Source organism: Glycine soja, chromosome 1 (assembly GCF_004193775.1).
Source record: "Glycine soja cultivar W05 chromosome 1, ASM419377v2, whole genome shotgun sequence".
Taxonomy (NCBI): domain Eukaryota; kingdom Viridiplantae; phylum Streptophyta; class Magnoliopsida; order Fabales; family Fabaceae; genus Glycine; species Glycine soja.
The window spans coordinates 8,805,347-8,822,600 of record NC_041002.1 but is presented as its reverse complement, the minus strand read 5'-3'; the positions used below and the strand labels follow the sequence as shown (position 1 = coordinate 8,822,600).

General features: G+C 28.8%; 1 protein-coding gene across 1 annotated transcript; it reads right to left on the bottom strand.

Moving 5' to 3' along the window:
- Nucleotides 1–5,436: 5,436 nt before the first annotated feature.
- On the bottom strand, nucleotides 5,437–10,980 carry LOC114412254 (primary amine oxidase-like). The gene is made up of 5 exons (XM_028376076.1): nucleotides 10,108–10,980; nucleotides 8,962–9,340; nucleotides 8,030–8,143; nucleotides 6,624–7,162; nucleotides 5,437–5,771 (listed from the first exon to the last, which is right to left on the bottom strand). Exons 1-5 carry the CDS (start codon nucleotides 10,890–10,892, stop codon nucleotides 5,570–5,572), a joined length of 2,019 nt encoding a protein of 672 aa, XP_028231877.1. The 5' UTR covers nucleotides 10,893–10,980; the 3' UTR covers nucleotides 5,437–5,569.
- Nucleotides 10,981–17,254: the final 6,274 nt, after the last annotated feature.

The window sequence follows — 17,254 nt, the reverse complement described above, 5'->3', positions numbered from 1 at the left end:
TCAGATGGTTCAACCCAATCCATCTCATTTCTTATCCTTGTTGATTTTGGCCGACCTTTCGCACGAATTGTAGTTGGGTCAGGGATAAGTGTCCATGCGTCATTAGAAGGAGGAATAGCCGCTTCATTCCCAAGAGGCCACCATTGTGCGGAGTAAGCTTTTAAGATGTGCTCGTTTGTATAAACAAAATCTATATATTGGTAGTAGTTCATGCTCACGTAACCACAAGCAGCAATAATGTGTGAACATGGATAGTGAAGCGCAGAATACCTTCCGCATTGACAATGACGACCATTCAAGTTTACTACCCACTTTTGTCTGCCACGTTGTGTTATAGGGTTGAAGCTCTCCTCTACTTCAAACCTTGTGGAGTGGATATCATACACGCGAACGATGTGCGTACAAGCTTGTTCTTGATTTTTCCTCAGTTCTTTAACAAACTTTGAACAATATACTTGGCCTTCATTTAACTGTCTTTGGGCTTGGCGGCCACGCTCAACAAAGTACTTTTGACACCTACTGTACGTTGATTTCACCAATGCTGTTATGGGAATGTTGCGACAATCCTTTAAAACCTTATTGATACATTCTGAGAGGTTCGTTGTCATGTGGCCATATCGACGTCCTTCTCTATCGTAAGCCATCGTCCATTTTTCCTTTGAGATGCGATCAATCCATGTTGCTATGGCTGGACTCAGTTCACGAAATTTTTCTAAATTTTGATCAAAAATGTGCTTGCAAGGAGTGTAGGCTGCATAAAATTAGTTATGAATAACAATTTTAAGTATAAATGAAAGTAAAATAAATGTGACCATCAAATATGAAATCTTACCCAATTTCTTCAACATTTCTTTTTGTTTGGCATTATTGAATTTTCGATTGAAGTTGCTTGCTATGTGTCGCACGCAGTAGACATGGTAACCGTGGGGAGGTTGCCAGCCAAGTGTTTCGTTAGCGACAACGGACTTTATACTCGCGTGTTGATCAGATATCAGACAAATACCATTTTTATCTGTGACATGTTCACGCAAGTGTGCCAAAACCCATGACCACGCTGTCAACGTCTCACCTTCGACCACGGCGAATGCTAGAGAAAGGACACCCCCATTTCCATCTTGTGATGTGGCCATTAAGAGGGTCCCACGATATTTGCCGTACAAATGTGTGCCGTCAACTTGTATGATTGGCTTACAGTACTTGAAAGCCTCTTTACATTGGCCAAAAGTCCAGAAAACTCTATGAAATTGGCGGTGTTCGCGACTAACCGTATTTCCAACGATAAAATCGTCATGTAGTATTTGAAAATACGATCCAGGAGAATGATTTTGCATGTGTGTTAGCCACGACAAAAGTTTCGCATATGACTCATCCCAATCGCCATATTCAATAACAATGGCTTTCTGTTTCGCCAACCAAGCTTTTTTGTACGACACCTTGTACGCAAATTGACTGTTAATCCTCTCTTGAATCAATGAAATTTTTATCGATGGATCTTCTCTGATCATGCCTGTCAATAGAATAACAAATTTAAATGACAATTAAGGCTAAACAATAACATAATATGAACATAAAATACGTACCTACTACACAAGTGGCAATTAAATCTGAATCAAGTTTCTCGTTATCTTGGGTCATGGTCATATTGAGACATGGGTGTGGTCCACCCCATTGAGTGACTTTCCATGAATCAGTCTTTTTAGATAGAATTGCCCTTATGTAGAAAGGGCAAGGACAATCTGCATTTCTATTCAAGCAACAAGCCACATATTTGTCCCATTTGCTTTCAACCACTTTGAAACTTTGATGCACCCTCATAACATATTGTTTGACCGCATTCTTGACCGCATCTTTACTATTAAATTCCATGCCAACATATAATTCTTGGCCAACATTAAAAGTGGATGGCATCTCCAAACCACAAATGTCCTCCTCATCAGGATGACTCCAGTTGATATTATTATAATGCAAAGCATCATTCCAAAATGGATTCTGAATTCCTTGTACACCTTATAGTCCAAAAAAAAATTCAAATCATACTTATTTGGCATTAAATACAATTGTCGTGAAATAATAAATGTATTGAGTGAAGTATTTTTTAAGAGGAAATCATACCTTCTGCTGGGTGAACAATTCTTACTGGTGGAATCATCTCGGGGACTTCATTGTCTGTATCTGATATACCGTCAACACTGTCATCTTCGTCTAACGACTCTTCAACGTATGAGTTAGACACAAGATAATCATCATCATCATGATCATCATCTTCGTCAAGATTTAAATTGCTCATATTTGTTGGCGGTTGTGTGTCATCATTAGATACATAATTTCCACATGATGTAAGGGAATTTGCAGAATGAAACATTGAACCACCAGCCACATCATTTTCTATGTACAATTCTAGAACTGACATTTCTTGTTGTTGTTTAAAACTTTCCAGCATCGTTTCAACGTCTTCGTCATCGCAAATTTGCAAGGCAATATATTTTCCTGACACTAAAAATCTACAACTAATAGCAGAAATAATTTCATTATTTTCTAACTTTACCTTGTCTCTAATTTTTTTCTACAAAGCATTGAAACTAATTCCACGTTTAATCTGAATCACTTTTTTACTGTCTTCAAATATTACATCATCATTATCTTCATATACCCTTCCATTGAAATACAACACTGTTATAACCGAATTCATCGTGTACCTACAAAAACAATATTTTAATTAATTATTCATAATAAATTCAAAATAGTAAAATGTAAGAAATAAAAAAAATTATAATACTATATATTTTACTGCAAACTAAGAAATAAAGAAAAATTACTTAAAAAATTACTTGAAAGCTGAAATCTAGTTTTAATTAAAAATTACTTAAAAAATTATAATACAAATTATTTTACTGCAAACTAACAAATAAAAAAAATTACTTGAAAGCTGAAATCTAGTTTTAATTAAAAATTACTTAAAAAAAATTATGATACAAATTATTTTACTGCAAACTAAGAAATAAAAAAAAATTCTTCAAAAAAATTACTTTAAAGCTGAAATCTACTTTTAATTAAAAATTACTTAAAAAAAATTATCATACAAATTATTTTACTGGAAACTAAGAAATAAAAAAAGTTACTTAAAAAAATTACTTGAAAGCTGAAATTTACTTTTAGTTAAAAATTACTTCAAAAACATTATCATACAAATTATTTTACCGGAAACTAAGAAATAAAAAAAATTACTTAAAAAAATAACTTGAAAGCTGAAATCTAGTTTTAATTAAAAATTACTTTACAAAAATTATAATACAAATACAAATTATTTTACTGGAAACTAAGAAATAAAAAAAATTACTTAAAAAAAATTACTTGAAAGCTGAAATCTAGTTTTAATTAAAAATTACTATAAAAAAATTATGATACAAATTATTTTACTGCAAACTAAGAAATAAAAAAAATTACTTAAAAAAAATTTCTTTAAAGCAAAAATCTACTTCTAATTAAAGATTATTTAATAAAAAATATCATATAAATTATTTTACTGGAAACTACAAAATAAAATATAAATCTAATTTAATTATAAAATTAATAAAAACTATACATTCAAACTGCTATAAATAATTACTTACATAAAATTATAACACAAATTATTAATTTCGAAAATGGAACATATTATTTTGACTTCAAAAAAAGGAACGTATTATCAATTATAATTTTTTGTATATATATAAGAACATGTCATTTTTACTTCCAAAAAAGGAACGTATTATTTTTTAACTAATAATATAAATAATTTACATTGATCATGTTTTCATATTTATTTTATTAAAAAAACTTTAGTAACCTATAAATAAAGTAGTATGTTTAAATTTAACATAATTTCATAATGCACGTTTTTATTCTAGTCAAACATAATCTATATTAATGATACTAAAATTTGTTGTATGGTAAGTATTATTGTTTTTTTTTCCTCCTTGTGAATAACACAATAAATGAATTTATTATGAAAATTTTAAAATAATGCAAACATGAATAGTAACTGTGTGAAGTTGAGCGCAAAATCAAACAAGGGCATCTCCAAATTTCAAACAAAGGATTTATCTTTAAGCCTCAAATATCAAACCTTATGCAGATAAATCCCTAAACACTCATAGTTTTGAAAAAAAAAATTATAACACAAATTATAGCCTCATTCAAATATTTAAAACTAAACAAGCAAATACAAAATTTTATACGGAATTCCTAAACACTCACAATTTTAAAAACTGAAATCTCAGTACACAGCAACGTTGAGATGAATTTCGCGTATATAAAGCCCTTAAATTTGAGTACACAGCAACGTTGAAGAAGCAAATAAGCGCAATTCCTAAACAATCACAATTTTAAAAACTGAAATTTGAGCACGCAGCAACGTTGAGATGAATTTAGGGTATATATAGGCCCTAAATCGCCACCAGAAGTGGCTAATTCTTGTGCCCTAACTCGCTGGTGGGAGTTACAACTCCCTTACTTGAAAAACGTTCCTTCTGAAAAAGCTGCAACCACGTGCCTCCCTCTGAAAAGTGAAACTGGAAACCTGCAAAAGCAAAACCGCCAGTCAAACTGGCGGTTTACTTACCTGTGACCAGACTCGCTAGAGGAACTGGCAACTTGCACCTGCTACCAAATCTCCATCACCACTGACGGTTTCCAGGCCACGTGGCTTTCGCACAGCAAACTCGCCATTGACAATGGCGGTTTGCTAAAGAGCCCATGCAGTTTACGTAAAAAAACAACCCCCCACGTAAAATTTTTGAAAACGACCCCATTTGGAGAAATACTTTGTAAAAACACCCCATCTGAGGAAATTTGCCGAATTTGCATCACACAAGTAAGTTTTTAAAGATACAAACAATGTGTTTGAATTAATTTTAGGGTGAGAAATAATTAATTATTATTTTTATGATGAAGATAAAATAATAAATAATCATTTCTATTTTTTTATAATATCACCGTAACTTTATTACTAGATAAATTAATCATTGTGTTTTATCCAGACGTACTAAAACTAGACAAACGACTTTACCCATCCAGAGTGGAACCTGGGTCGCTGCAAAGCATCAAGTACAGTTCTGAACAATGAACATAATTGATGTGTTAGTACTTTTTTATTATTAATATTAAAACATTTTCGTCGTTAAAACTATCGGTAGTTTTCTTTAAAATATTGTTTAAATTTCTCTCGTATGATACTTAAAAACATTATTTCTGCTAATCCATGCACAATTAACTTAAAGGATGTATTTGGTTGAATATTAAATTGAACGAGCACACATTTTTATATATGTTTTGTAAAAAGTAAAAATTTAAAATTTTTTATTCAACAATAGTTGGTGGGATCTCTTAACGAAAAAATAATCATACACTAAAATTATTAGAACGGTAGGGAAAGGATAAGAAAAAAATACAATGATATAGAGGAATCATTATTCAAAATTATTATTTTCTCACCTTAGCACATATGACCGATATTAGTAAAAAGATAATGTTTCTCCGGATCTATCGATCAACAATATTGTACTTAAAGTGACAAAGCTCAAAAGCAAATCTAGGGTTTCTCACAACCTGGAAATTTAACAATGCCAGGAGAAAGGGTCTTAAGGACTGGATTTCTCTCAAAGAAATTAGTTGGCCTCAATTCAAATCCGGTGCTCAACAAGGGCATTATTGGAAAATCTTCCTGGCACGGAACATGGTGGATTCCCACCACGTACCACATCACAATATCCTTGTTCTCAATCCCCCTATTCCTGCAATTTTTACAATTTCAAAACAAGTGTTAATCATACAACATCAAGAAAGCTTTAGCTCATATACCCACGAAACTAAATTAAGGACTGAAATCACTACTTGTTCCCTTCGTTTTCTTCTCAATTAGATTAAAATGGTTAAATCATTTATTTGGTTAAGTGATAGTCTTGTACAAAAGAATTATAAGTTTTAGTTTCTCAACAGATTTTTGTGGAAGTTTATTACCACCAAACTTAATTTTAATGCATACACAGAGACTAGGTAAAACTTACAGTTTTCAAGAATAAGAAAAAGGATTAAAACTTAAAATGAAAACATATTAAAATTTAAACTTGAAGCCTAAATCAATTCCTCAAAATCAATTTATATATAGTAAAGATTGTCCAAATTTTATAAACACTACTTAACTCCTATCTTTAGTGGAGATAGGTTAATATTCACCCACTCACACCTATCATAATAAAGGTTCATGAGGTTATAAATTAATTAAGAACTAGAAACCGGTGTCCACAACTAAAGCGGCAGAACAAAAGAACTATAACTAATTATAGTTATATCCAATTAAAGAATCTTTATTCTTCTAAAAATACCACTTTCTCTCATGTTTTTTTTTAATTTGAAAAAAAATAATTATACAATCAATATAAAAAAATTTACGTCATCATCCAACCAATTTGTACCCACCATGTATATTAAATTTGTTGATAATTATTTTAAAAATTCAGCGAATAATGATTAGACTAGGGTGTATAACCATTAAACTCTTTTAATTTTAATAGGTTAGTTAGTCTTTCAATTGATTTAGCATAAAGTGAAACACATTAATTTGGTGCCAAAGTTAAGTATCTTACTGCTTAGTCCAAACAGCCAAAGTATCATCTCCACGGCTCTGATCAACATAAAGTCCACCAGCCCATTTCTCAGTCTTGTTGTAAGGTGTAACCCAAACATTGTAACTGGTGAAAGCACCACGTGTTTGAGGGTAATCATCATCTGTGAGAAGAGGATGAACCGCTGCATTTGAAACCAAACGGTACCCTACTTCATTTCCAGTGGAAGTCTTCTTATTAGGGTTCACAATTACTATCTCAGCTGGACTGAACCCTAGTTTTGTCTTTGCATCAGATTCAGTCTTAACAACTTCATTACTAGTTGTCCAATAGCTCTTTCTCTTGGAACTGTTGTCTGTGACTTGTAGAGTCTTGAGACTGGTCTTCACAAAGGAATTTTCCACACCATCAATGTCAAAATCAAGATGGAATATGTAGAAATGGTCATGGTAAACACCAATGCTGTTTGCTGAGACCAATGTGCCATGTTGGTCTTCCTTTATTTGGTCTGTGTGAGTAATGTCCACTGGCTTAACTTCCAAAATGCCTGATAGTGATATCTGTGGGAACATGTAGAAAATTGAGTCAAAATTTTAATTAAGAAAATGTTTCATAGACATCCTATCTTCTATTCAATATATAGAGAAAGAAACAAAAAATATATATAAATAAGATAAGATTTATGATATAATTAAAAAATAAATAAAATATTTAAAATAAAAAATAATTCATCTATTATTTTTTTTAATTATTGTACAACATGTTCAGATAATGGGTTGTCAGTTACTTATACTAACTCACACGTTTATAAATTATTAAAGTTATGATTCACATTAATCATTAAGATTCTACTGTCATCATTCTTATCTTACTAAATTACCTTGCCAGCTTTTGGTCATTTCAAAACCTAGCTAGCCAGCTATTTTTTTGTCCATTCTATCCATCTTTTTCGCACCATTTTATACTGCTTTTGTTATTACAGAGCTTTTCTTATTTTATATTACTACTGTTATATTTTTTTTAAGTACAATAACCAATTCTATTATTTTGGGAACATCCATCTCGAGTAAGAGTACATGAATAGAGTAACACGTGCTCACGCTATAGATAGTATACTATATATTACTTACAGAAAAACAAAAAAAAGTACTATATATTACTACTTTTATTACCATATATTCAATTTACATCTAAATCAGTACTTGTTTTCATAAAATATATTAATATCTGAATTATAACTAATACTTACTTTTGTTATATATAAACTAATTATACAAAAACATAATTTAGCACGTGCAAAGTTAGTTAGGGTAAAAATTAACACTAAGCTAGTTCCTTTTAATTAATTTCAGAGTTTGATAATATTTATCCCTTACACTACACGTTTATCATTAAAGTGGCACACAGCATAACGAAACAGAACATACCGAGGGCTTGATTGAACCACTTGTCTTGAACTCCCAATCTACTATATTGTCGTAGTTGCCGACGGTAACAATTGATCTAACAATTAGACTCACATCTGTTCTGACTTCTGTAAACTGAAAAAAGCCATGCATGTTTAGTTTCAATTTTGACAATAATAAATTAAAATATCACATAAATTTTTTTAAAAAAAAATTGAACAAACACGTGAAAAAGGGACAAATTGTTAATGTTAAACGTAGCTACAAATAGTCGAGTAATTAATTTTGCATTTGACGATTTAGCTCAGCAACATATTTTGCATTTGACGATTTAGCTCAGCAACATATTTTGCATTGATGAAAAAATACTCATAATGGTGAAATTGTATTTAACGAATTTTTTCAGTAAATAAAAGTGAGTTTTCTGTACAAATATTTAATTTTGGCAAAAAAGAGAATTTTAGCTATTTTTGTTGGGAAAAATTGACTCAGCCTAAAACTTATAAAATACATTTAAGTTTGAGTTTAGTTTTTATACATTAATAGCATAATTTTCATGTACTTTCAATGTAAAAAAAATTATACTATCAACTAATTAAAATTTATTATATGTTAAAAATTACCATAAACATTAATTTAAAAAATAATTATTATAAAATTTATAAAAAAACATTTACATTGACAATGTATTTGAATCAAATTCTAAAAATAACTATAGTAAAAATCAACAACTTCATCATCCATAATAATTTATAATTTGATGACACTATTTTATATACTTGCTTTAAAGTATTATTCTCAAACATAAATTAATGTTTTTCATAACTTCAATCATTCTAGGTTCAACCTAATATTACCAAACTATAAAATTCTGAAAAGTGAAAAAGCCATCCTTGTATTTTCCATTGTGAAACCAGACAAGAATTACCAAAGAAAAGGCAACTTATACTTACTATCTCATCAAGGCCTGTTTCAGTGTGACGCCAACTGATACCACCGTATTGTTCAAACACACAAATTGCATTCTCCAAGTGTTGTGGGCTACCATCAGTTGCAGCAAAATATGCATCTAGGAACTGTGCGTGTGGTGGACAATCTTCCAAAGGCACCAAAGAAACCATAGATTTACCGAATGCAAATTCACCAGCATCAAAGAAAGTCTTGTAGTACCATTCCTCAGTTGGGTCTTGATATGGCACGAATAGTTCAGAAATGTACCCTCTGTATAGTACTGAACGTGATTTATGCAGCTCAGGGTCGTAAATTGATGCAGTTGAAATTACCGCACCAGCTCGTTCATCAAAACCTATGTGGAACTTCCAATTGGCCCAGCTGAACAACACGAACCATTAATAACAAGTATGAATGAACAATAAGAATGTGAAAGTTAATAACTTATAACCTAATACGAAATTCCTTTGAATAATTTTTAATTTGAGCCTTCATAGTCGCTAAATGAATTGTTCTATCTTTAAGTTATAAATATTGAATTAACTAAAGCTAATTTAAGTTTATAGTTCAACTATATAGCAAAACTGCAACTTATTACCTGGAAAAAAAATTTAACAAAAAAATAATTAATTAATTTATGCTTCTAACAACTCAGCTTTAACAAGAAAGACCAGATAAAATCATATTAATTGCGGGATCTCGTTAATCAAAGGAGATATCATAAGCTTGCCCTTCCACCGAAAGGGGAGAGTTTATGAATTCTTTTTATGTTTTTAAAAAGTACCGGGTTTCACTTTTCCGCAGTTTAATTTCACTTGTTTCATGTTTTGATGAGTTGGAATATCAGTTATTGATTTTTTTTATGAACTACTTAAATTACTCATTTTATTCTATTAATCTATTTAGAGGAATTTTAGGCGTTTTTTTATAATAAAAAAAAGAAAAAAAAATAGGTGAATTAAATATGTCGGCCGAAAAGTTAACTGAGATAATAAGACTCAAAAGAATGCTAATAAAAATATTTATAAATTATTCATCAATAAAATTCAAATGACTTAAATTATATTACTGAAGAGGTTATAAACATTTACATCCATTAATTGATAATGTAAATTTTTTTTACATTACGAATAAGCTATGAACTATACCTGATACTGTGTCCATCGAGAGTGTAGCCTGGTCCATCCGGTTGACGGGAGGACCAAGAATGAAGCTTGGGACCGAAGGGAGGCTTCAAATGCGAAGCCCGGTATTCGGTGTTCTCCGCCTTAGGAACAGTCGTAATAAGCTCATCATGGTACTCAACAATCTTCATTGTTTCAAGATCAGCGACAATGGTTATCCCACTGATTGGCCTCACGTAGATGTTGGGGCTCCCATCCTGCAAAAAGCACTCCATTTTCACAGTCCTTGTGCTCTTGGTCTCCCCAAACCACCCAACGGAGAAGGTGGTGCAAGCCACCTGCGACACGTTGAAGCCCCTCTTCTTCAAGGACTCAAGAAAGGGACCGTACTTGGGAAGAAGCTCTAGGGCTTCGGTTTGTTCCTCCTCCGTTAAGGTGGGGAACCCGTTCCCTGTGTGGATTTTGTCCAAGACAACGTTTCGCGGGGAGAGAAGGTTGACGGTGAGCTCGTGGATTTGGCCATTGATGAGGGCGATGGAAAAGGCGTTGCGCGGCGTCCGGGCGCCGGAGGAGAGCCATTTGAGGACGGCGGCCTTGTCAGGATCGTCGAGGCCGACGTAGTGGAAGAAGACGCGGTTGGCTGGCTTGGGGTACTTTTTTAGGACTATGGTTTTGACGAGGGTGATTTCTTGCTGAGTTAAGGGGTCCAGTGGGTGTGTCAGTTGCAATGGGCCAACGGCTGCTTCTATTGTGTAGAAGTAGAGGAAGAATGGGAGTAGGGAGAAGAGCTGGAAGAGCTTCATGCTCATGCTGGTATGCTGCAAAGTTCTTGCCCTCACTTCTTCAGTCCTGCAATAATCAACTAACCCTACTACTCTCTTTATATAGAGATCAAAGTGATTGATTCTTTACACACAACCTTTCTGGGTTTTGTTTTATTCCTTCAACGTGTGGTTATAATTACTGTGTGTGAGAGAAAAATATATTTATTTTTGTGATTTTAGTTTTTTTATAATGGGATATTAATTATATATTTTTTATTTATATTAATGATGAATAATAAAATCTAAAAATAAATTAGTGATTATATAAGATTAATTTTATAAAGTTATTATTTCTTTTTATCTATTTATTATATTTTCTTATGACCTAGAAAATATATGAATAGAGAGTTTATGTTAATTTTTTTAATCAATCAAATTATATGTTCTTAACAATTATTTTTTTTATTTTTCAAAATTAGTCCTTAATTATAATTTTTTAAATAAATTATATGATTAAAGATAATTTTAGAAATTTAAACCCTGAAAATTTTTTAATTGCTTTTAACACTTTTTATAAAACATATACTTAAAGAAAAAATAACAAGAAATTTTTAAACCTTAAACCCCAAAATATTTTTTATAAAATGTATTGAAAGTAATTAAAAAATAGGATTTATATTTCTAAAATTATCTTTGATCAGATTTTCTAATTTAAAAAAGTTATAATTTTAAAATTTTTAAAGAAATAATAATTAAATAATTTGAAAAAACAAAAAAATAATTAATAAAAATATGACATATAATTTAATTAATTAAAAAATTAGCACTACCAAAATCCTCTTAATTATTAGTAACACCGTAAAAGCCGTCATTAATGTTTTGAACCTGATGAAATATTTGAGAGCGGGAGTCATTAATGTTTTGAACATGATGAAATATTTGAGAGCGGGAGAGCTCATGAAATGGTGAAAAGTTCTCTATTCAGCACAGTAACAATTAACAAAAAGGACAACATAAGTGGGTGAGAATAGGTTAGACTGGTCTACTGGGGTCTACGATCTTACCTACATAGACTTAAATTGGTCTATTTAATTAAAAGATTAGCCTCAGACTTTTTTAAAAGTCTATTAAATTAAATAGATCAGGCTTAAGCTTATTAAAAAGCCTATAAGCCTGATAAATCGGCCTATATATATATATTACTTATATTATTTTTTTGCATATAATTAATTTTTTTTAAAACTATCAGATTTTGATTACACATTAATGTTCTATAACTTTTATTCCTATAATCAAGTAAGATTTTAATTATAATTGGTGTGAGTCTTGTGCCATTTTATATTTTTCATCATTTTTATTGGGTTTCCTATTTCTGTTAACGTTTCATTTTCCTCTAACTTTACTATTACGTGCCTATTTCAGAACAAAGAATATTAAAAATTTAATGTAAAAAAGGCTATCAAGTCCGACTAAATTTTTAAAGAAGTCAAGTCGAGTCAAAATAAAAGTCTTTGATAAATTATAAGTAATGTTGACGCTTCCAAAATTTATGGTAAACTAAACTTTCAAAACCTAGCATCACCTGTTCCCATCCTTAAACATAAGTCACATCAGTGAAAAGATACTTCTGGCTCGAATAGCTAGGTAGAGAAAACGTGCAGTTTAGGAAAATAATAAAATATTGAGTGATGCTAAAGAAAAGCAGAAAAGATCTTTTTACTGTAGCAACACTTGATTTAAGTGACGGATATTTGAATTTGAGGTGTGAACGGATTTGAAGTTGACACCATATTCTTATCTTTGTCATTGGATACTAATTTAACAAAGTTTGAACTCATACTTTGACTTTCCTTTTTTATTTTTTTCATAGATAACTACAAACTGTTGTGTTAATTTTAGTTTATTTTATTTTTAATAATTTATACATAAAATTATCCATATACTATAAGTAAAGGAAGTTTAAAATTTTATTAATTGTTGGATCAAAATTCTAATTTAATAATAATCATTAATTTTACTAACAATTTTTTTGTAAAAAAATGCTTGACCATTTTATAATTATTAGATTTTTTATTAATTTGTGAATAATAATTGATTTGATTCAATGCAAAAAGAATTGTAAAAAAATGTTTAAACATTTTAAAATCATTAGATTTGTTTTATTAATTTTTCAACAGTGCTTGAACGTTTTAGAATCATTGTATTTTTTTTCTATCTATCTATTTATCTATATGTAAATGAGGCTTCCATAATTGTAAGATGTTAGATTGGAATTTCATCATATCTGAATAAATGAAAGATTAAATTGACCAAATTCATATTTTTTTTAAAATAATTATTCTATTATTCATAAAAAGTATATCACAATATATATTTATAATTATCTATATGTAATTAAATGATATTTTAAATCATTTTATAAAAAAATAATCAAATTTACAGTAATTTATAAATAACTATTAAATTTTAAATCATATGAGACGATAATTCACCAACGTCTTTCAGAACAAAAAAAATGCACAATAAATTTGTTTTTTACTAACGTCTTTACCTAATCAGATTTAATGAATTTAATTATATTAAATTTGTATTTAATTAATGATATTAAAAATAATAATGAATATGATTTTATAATTAAAAATATATTTTATAAATATGTAATTAAATTATTTTAAAATGATTTTATAACAAATGTAATTAATTCTCAACTTATAATTTATAAATAACGATTAAATTTTAAATCCTATGAGACGCTAATTTACCAACGTCTTTCAAAACAAAAAAGAAATGCAGAATAAATTTTTGTTTACTAACGTCTTTGCCTAATCAGATTTAATGAATTTTATTATATTAATTTTTTTTAATTAATGATATTAAAAATGATAATGAATTTATTTTATTATTAAAAATATATTTTATTAGTATGTAGCTAAATTATTTTAAAATGATTTTATAACAAATGTAATTAATTCTAAAATAATTTATAACTATACATTAATAATTAAAAAAATTTAAATCATATATGAGACGTTAATACACTAATGTAGTATTGATTTAAAAATTTTAAATTTTATTAAAAAATTACTGAATTGGTTTATTAGGAGTTGATTTTATTACATCTGTTATAAAATCATTATAAAATAATTGAATTACATATTTCTACAATATATTTTTAATTATGATATCAAATTCATTATTATTTTTAATATCATTAAATTCATTAAATCTGATTAGGCTAAAACGTTAGTAAAAAACAAATTACTGAATTGGCATCGAAATTTAATAAAAATGATTTTGGAAAAGACATAAATAGGTGAATTAAAAAAGGAATTTGAACAATTATAAGTTAATAGAAATTATATACTTTTTAAGATTCTATTATATTTTAATCATTATCTTATAAAAATAAAGAAAACTAACAATAACTTTGACGTTATTTTTTCACGGCAACTTTAATTTGATGACTATAATGACCGTAGTTTAGGCAAAAAAGTTGATGAGCAATTTATTAGACCTATGAAAGGTTAGAAATTGGCCAGGAACGAGTACTAAAAAAACTCATCTCCTTTATTTCGCATCCTTTTTCTTTTCTTTGATCTTCTGTATTTTTCATTCTTTAAAAAAAACGTCCTCTAAGATAAATGAACCTTATTAATTAATTTATTCAAGTTTTTTTATATATATATTCACACCGGTTTTCATTTTCTTATTAATAGGAATTAATATATCCTAACACTCAAATAATAATTGTAATCATAAACAACTCAAATAATTACTTACTGCTTGAACTTTATAAATACCCCAAACAAGCTATCAATAGAATTTAGTTTCTAACAGATTTTCAATACACCCGTGATAGTTTTTTATTCTTTTGACAGAACATCCGGGTTAGTAAATAATGAGTACTTCAAACAGCTAGCAAGATACAATAGTTACTTTCAATAATGGTCAATAAGAACTACTTACAACAATGATCAAGAAACAATAGCTCCAACTAATGAGACATCAAATTTACTCAGAAGAAGATTAAGGTATGGTGTATATAGCAATTTTCAATGCACCTTGAAACTACAATTATAAAATGAGTAAAGTATCAAATTAGTTCGTCACTTTTGGAGATGCTGTCAATTTGGTTCCTGAGATTTAAAAAATATTAAAATGATCATTGACATTACATTCCGATTGTCACGTTAGTCTCTGTCATTAGTAATCTCTTAACACCGTTAATAAATGTGTGATGTGGCACGTTAACATGCCACCTGAACGCATACGTGAAATTTCTATATCAGTTTCTTCTACTTGTCACGTTAAAATGACATAATTTAGGTGATCATCTTTTTCCCCAAAATGTTAAAACCTTAACGACTACTTTAACATTCATGCTTTCATTCTATTTTTCCTCCTACTCATACTCTTATCCAATTCTTATTCTTCTCCTATTCATCTTTCTCCATCTTTGTAGTTCTTCTTCTATTATTTTGTGGTCTACCATGTCTGCTAATTCAAGCACAAAGGGGAATGTCACGTCAAACCGTCTTTGCTATTGTCGTAGAAGAGTTACCATTCAAACAGGAAGGACGACAAGGAATAATGGGAGACTCTTTTATGCTTGTCCATTACCACAAGTAAGTAATGTTAATGGTGTTTTTTGTGCAAGATTGAACATGGGTATTTTGTTCTTTTCGTGGGTTGATGAAGACATTGATGTTGGTGCAACTGAAATAGGTAGAATAGAACCAATACCAGACTTTGGTCTAAGGTTGAGACGGAAGATTCTGCAAAGAGAAGTTAGGGTTTTAACATTTTGGAGAAAAAGATTATCACCTAAATTATGTCATTTTAGTCTCTTTAATGTTAATTTAGTCCCTCCTTACGTGGTAAGTAGAAGAAATTGATGTGGAAGTTCCACGTGTGCGTTCAAGTGACATTTAACGTGTCAAATCACACATTTACTAACGGTGTTAAGAGACTATTAACGACAGAAACTAACGTGGCAAACGGAATATAAAGTTGAAGATCATTTTGACATTTTTTAAATCTCAAGGACCAAATTGACAACCCCTCCAAAAGTGAGGGCCTAATTTGGTACTTTACTCATTATGAAATATAACCTTTATTTTTTATACTTCCTTCTTTTAGTATGTAATTAATCACAAGAAAAAGAACCATACGAAAAGAATCGAAAAAGAGCTTTTATAAGTTGAAAATGAATGAAGAATCATACAAATGAATGAAGAGTCATACAAATGATTTGAACTTTGAATCGTCAAAAGGAACTTTAAAAATCAAGATGGTTCCAAATGTATATATAATAATCAATGTCGTTTTCGATTTTAAACTATATAATAAGAATTAGATTTTATTTTAACTTTGAAATCCCTCAATTTATTCTCATCAAAAGCATGACATATATTGTTGTTAAATACTTTTTTTAAAAAAATGAAATTACTTAAAAAATGAAATTTCAAAATTAAATATCAAATTAATTATCTCAATATATTTCAACAATTTGTTTTATTCATTAATTTCATGTAACATCATAACATGTTTGATTGTTAATTATTTTTTAATTTAAAATTAGCTTTTTCGAATCACACACAAAAAAAATCTTAATATCTCCTCCAAATTCAAATATTAATACGAAATATACTTTTTTCCTTAATATCTACAAACAAATTCGACACACGGTCAATTGTATTTATTGTTGTTATTGAAAAACAACTAAGTAAATGAAAAACAGGTAATGTAAATTTATTTAAAAAATAAATATTTATAAATAAATTAGAAAAGGAAATATGATTTTTTTAAAAATGTAACTTTTTTGGGCACATAAATAAAAAAAATTAATGTCTACCGATGAATAAATCATGTAAATTGTTCATTAAATTAAAAATAGAGAAATGAACAAAAGAAAACAATAATATTATTAATGTATTATTTTTTGTGAATTTAAAGATAAATATATTTTCATTTGAATAATATTAATTATTATTTAATTAAGTATAATTTTATTTATGCTATTAAATATTTTAAAATTTTAATTTATTTATGCACATATATTTTAAAAAATATATTAAATATAATAAAAAAGTTTGTATAATTTAAAGAAACCCTTGCGTCATAAAATCTAGTAAAATTGAAAATAAACTTATTTTCCACATTATGGATGTTAAGATTTTTACATTGTTAAGCAATTAAGAATCACCTTAAATGTTGTTAAAAAAAATCATCTTAAATGTAACTTACAATAGATAGATTATTAATCTTAAATTTAATATATTTGTATATTAATTGTTTGAATAATATATATTTTTATAAATTTTAGGATTAAACACGTTTTTGTTCCTAAAAATTAAAATATAGCAATTTTTATTATTAAACCCTTATAAACTTGTAGAGAACTTTTA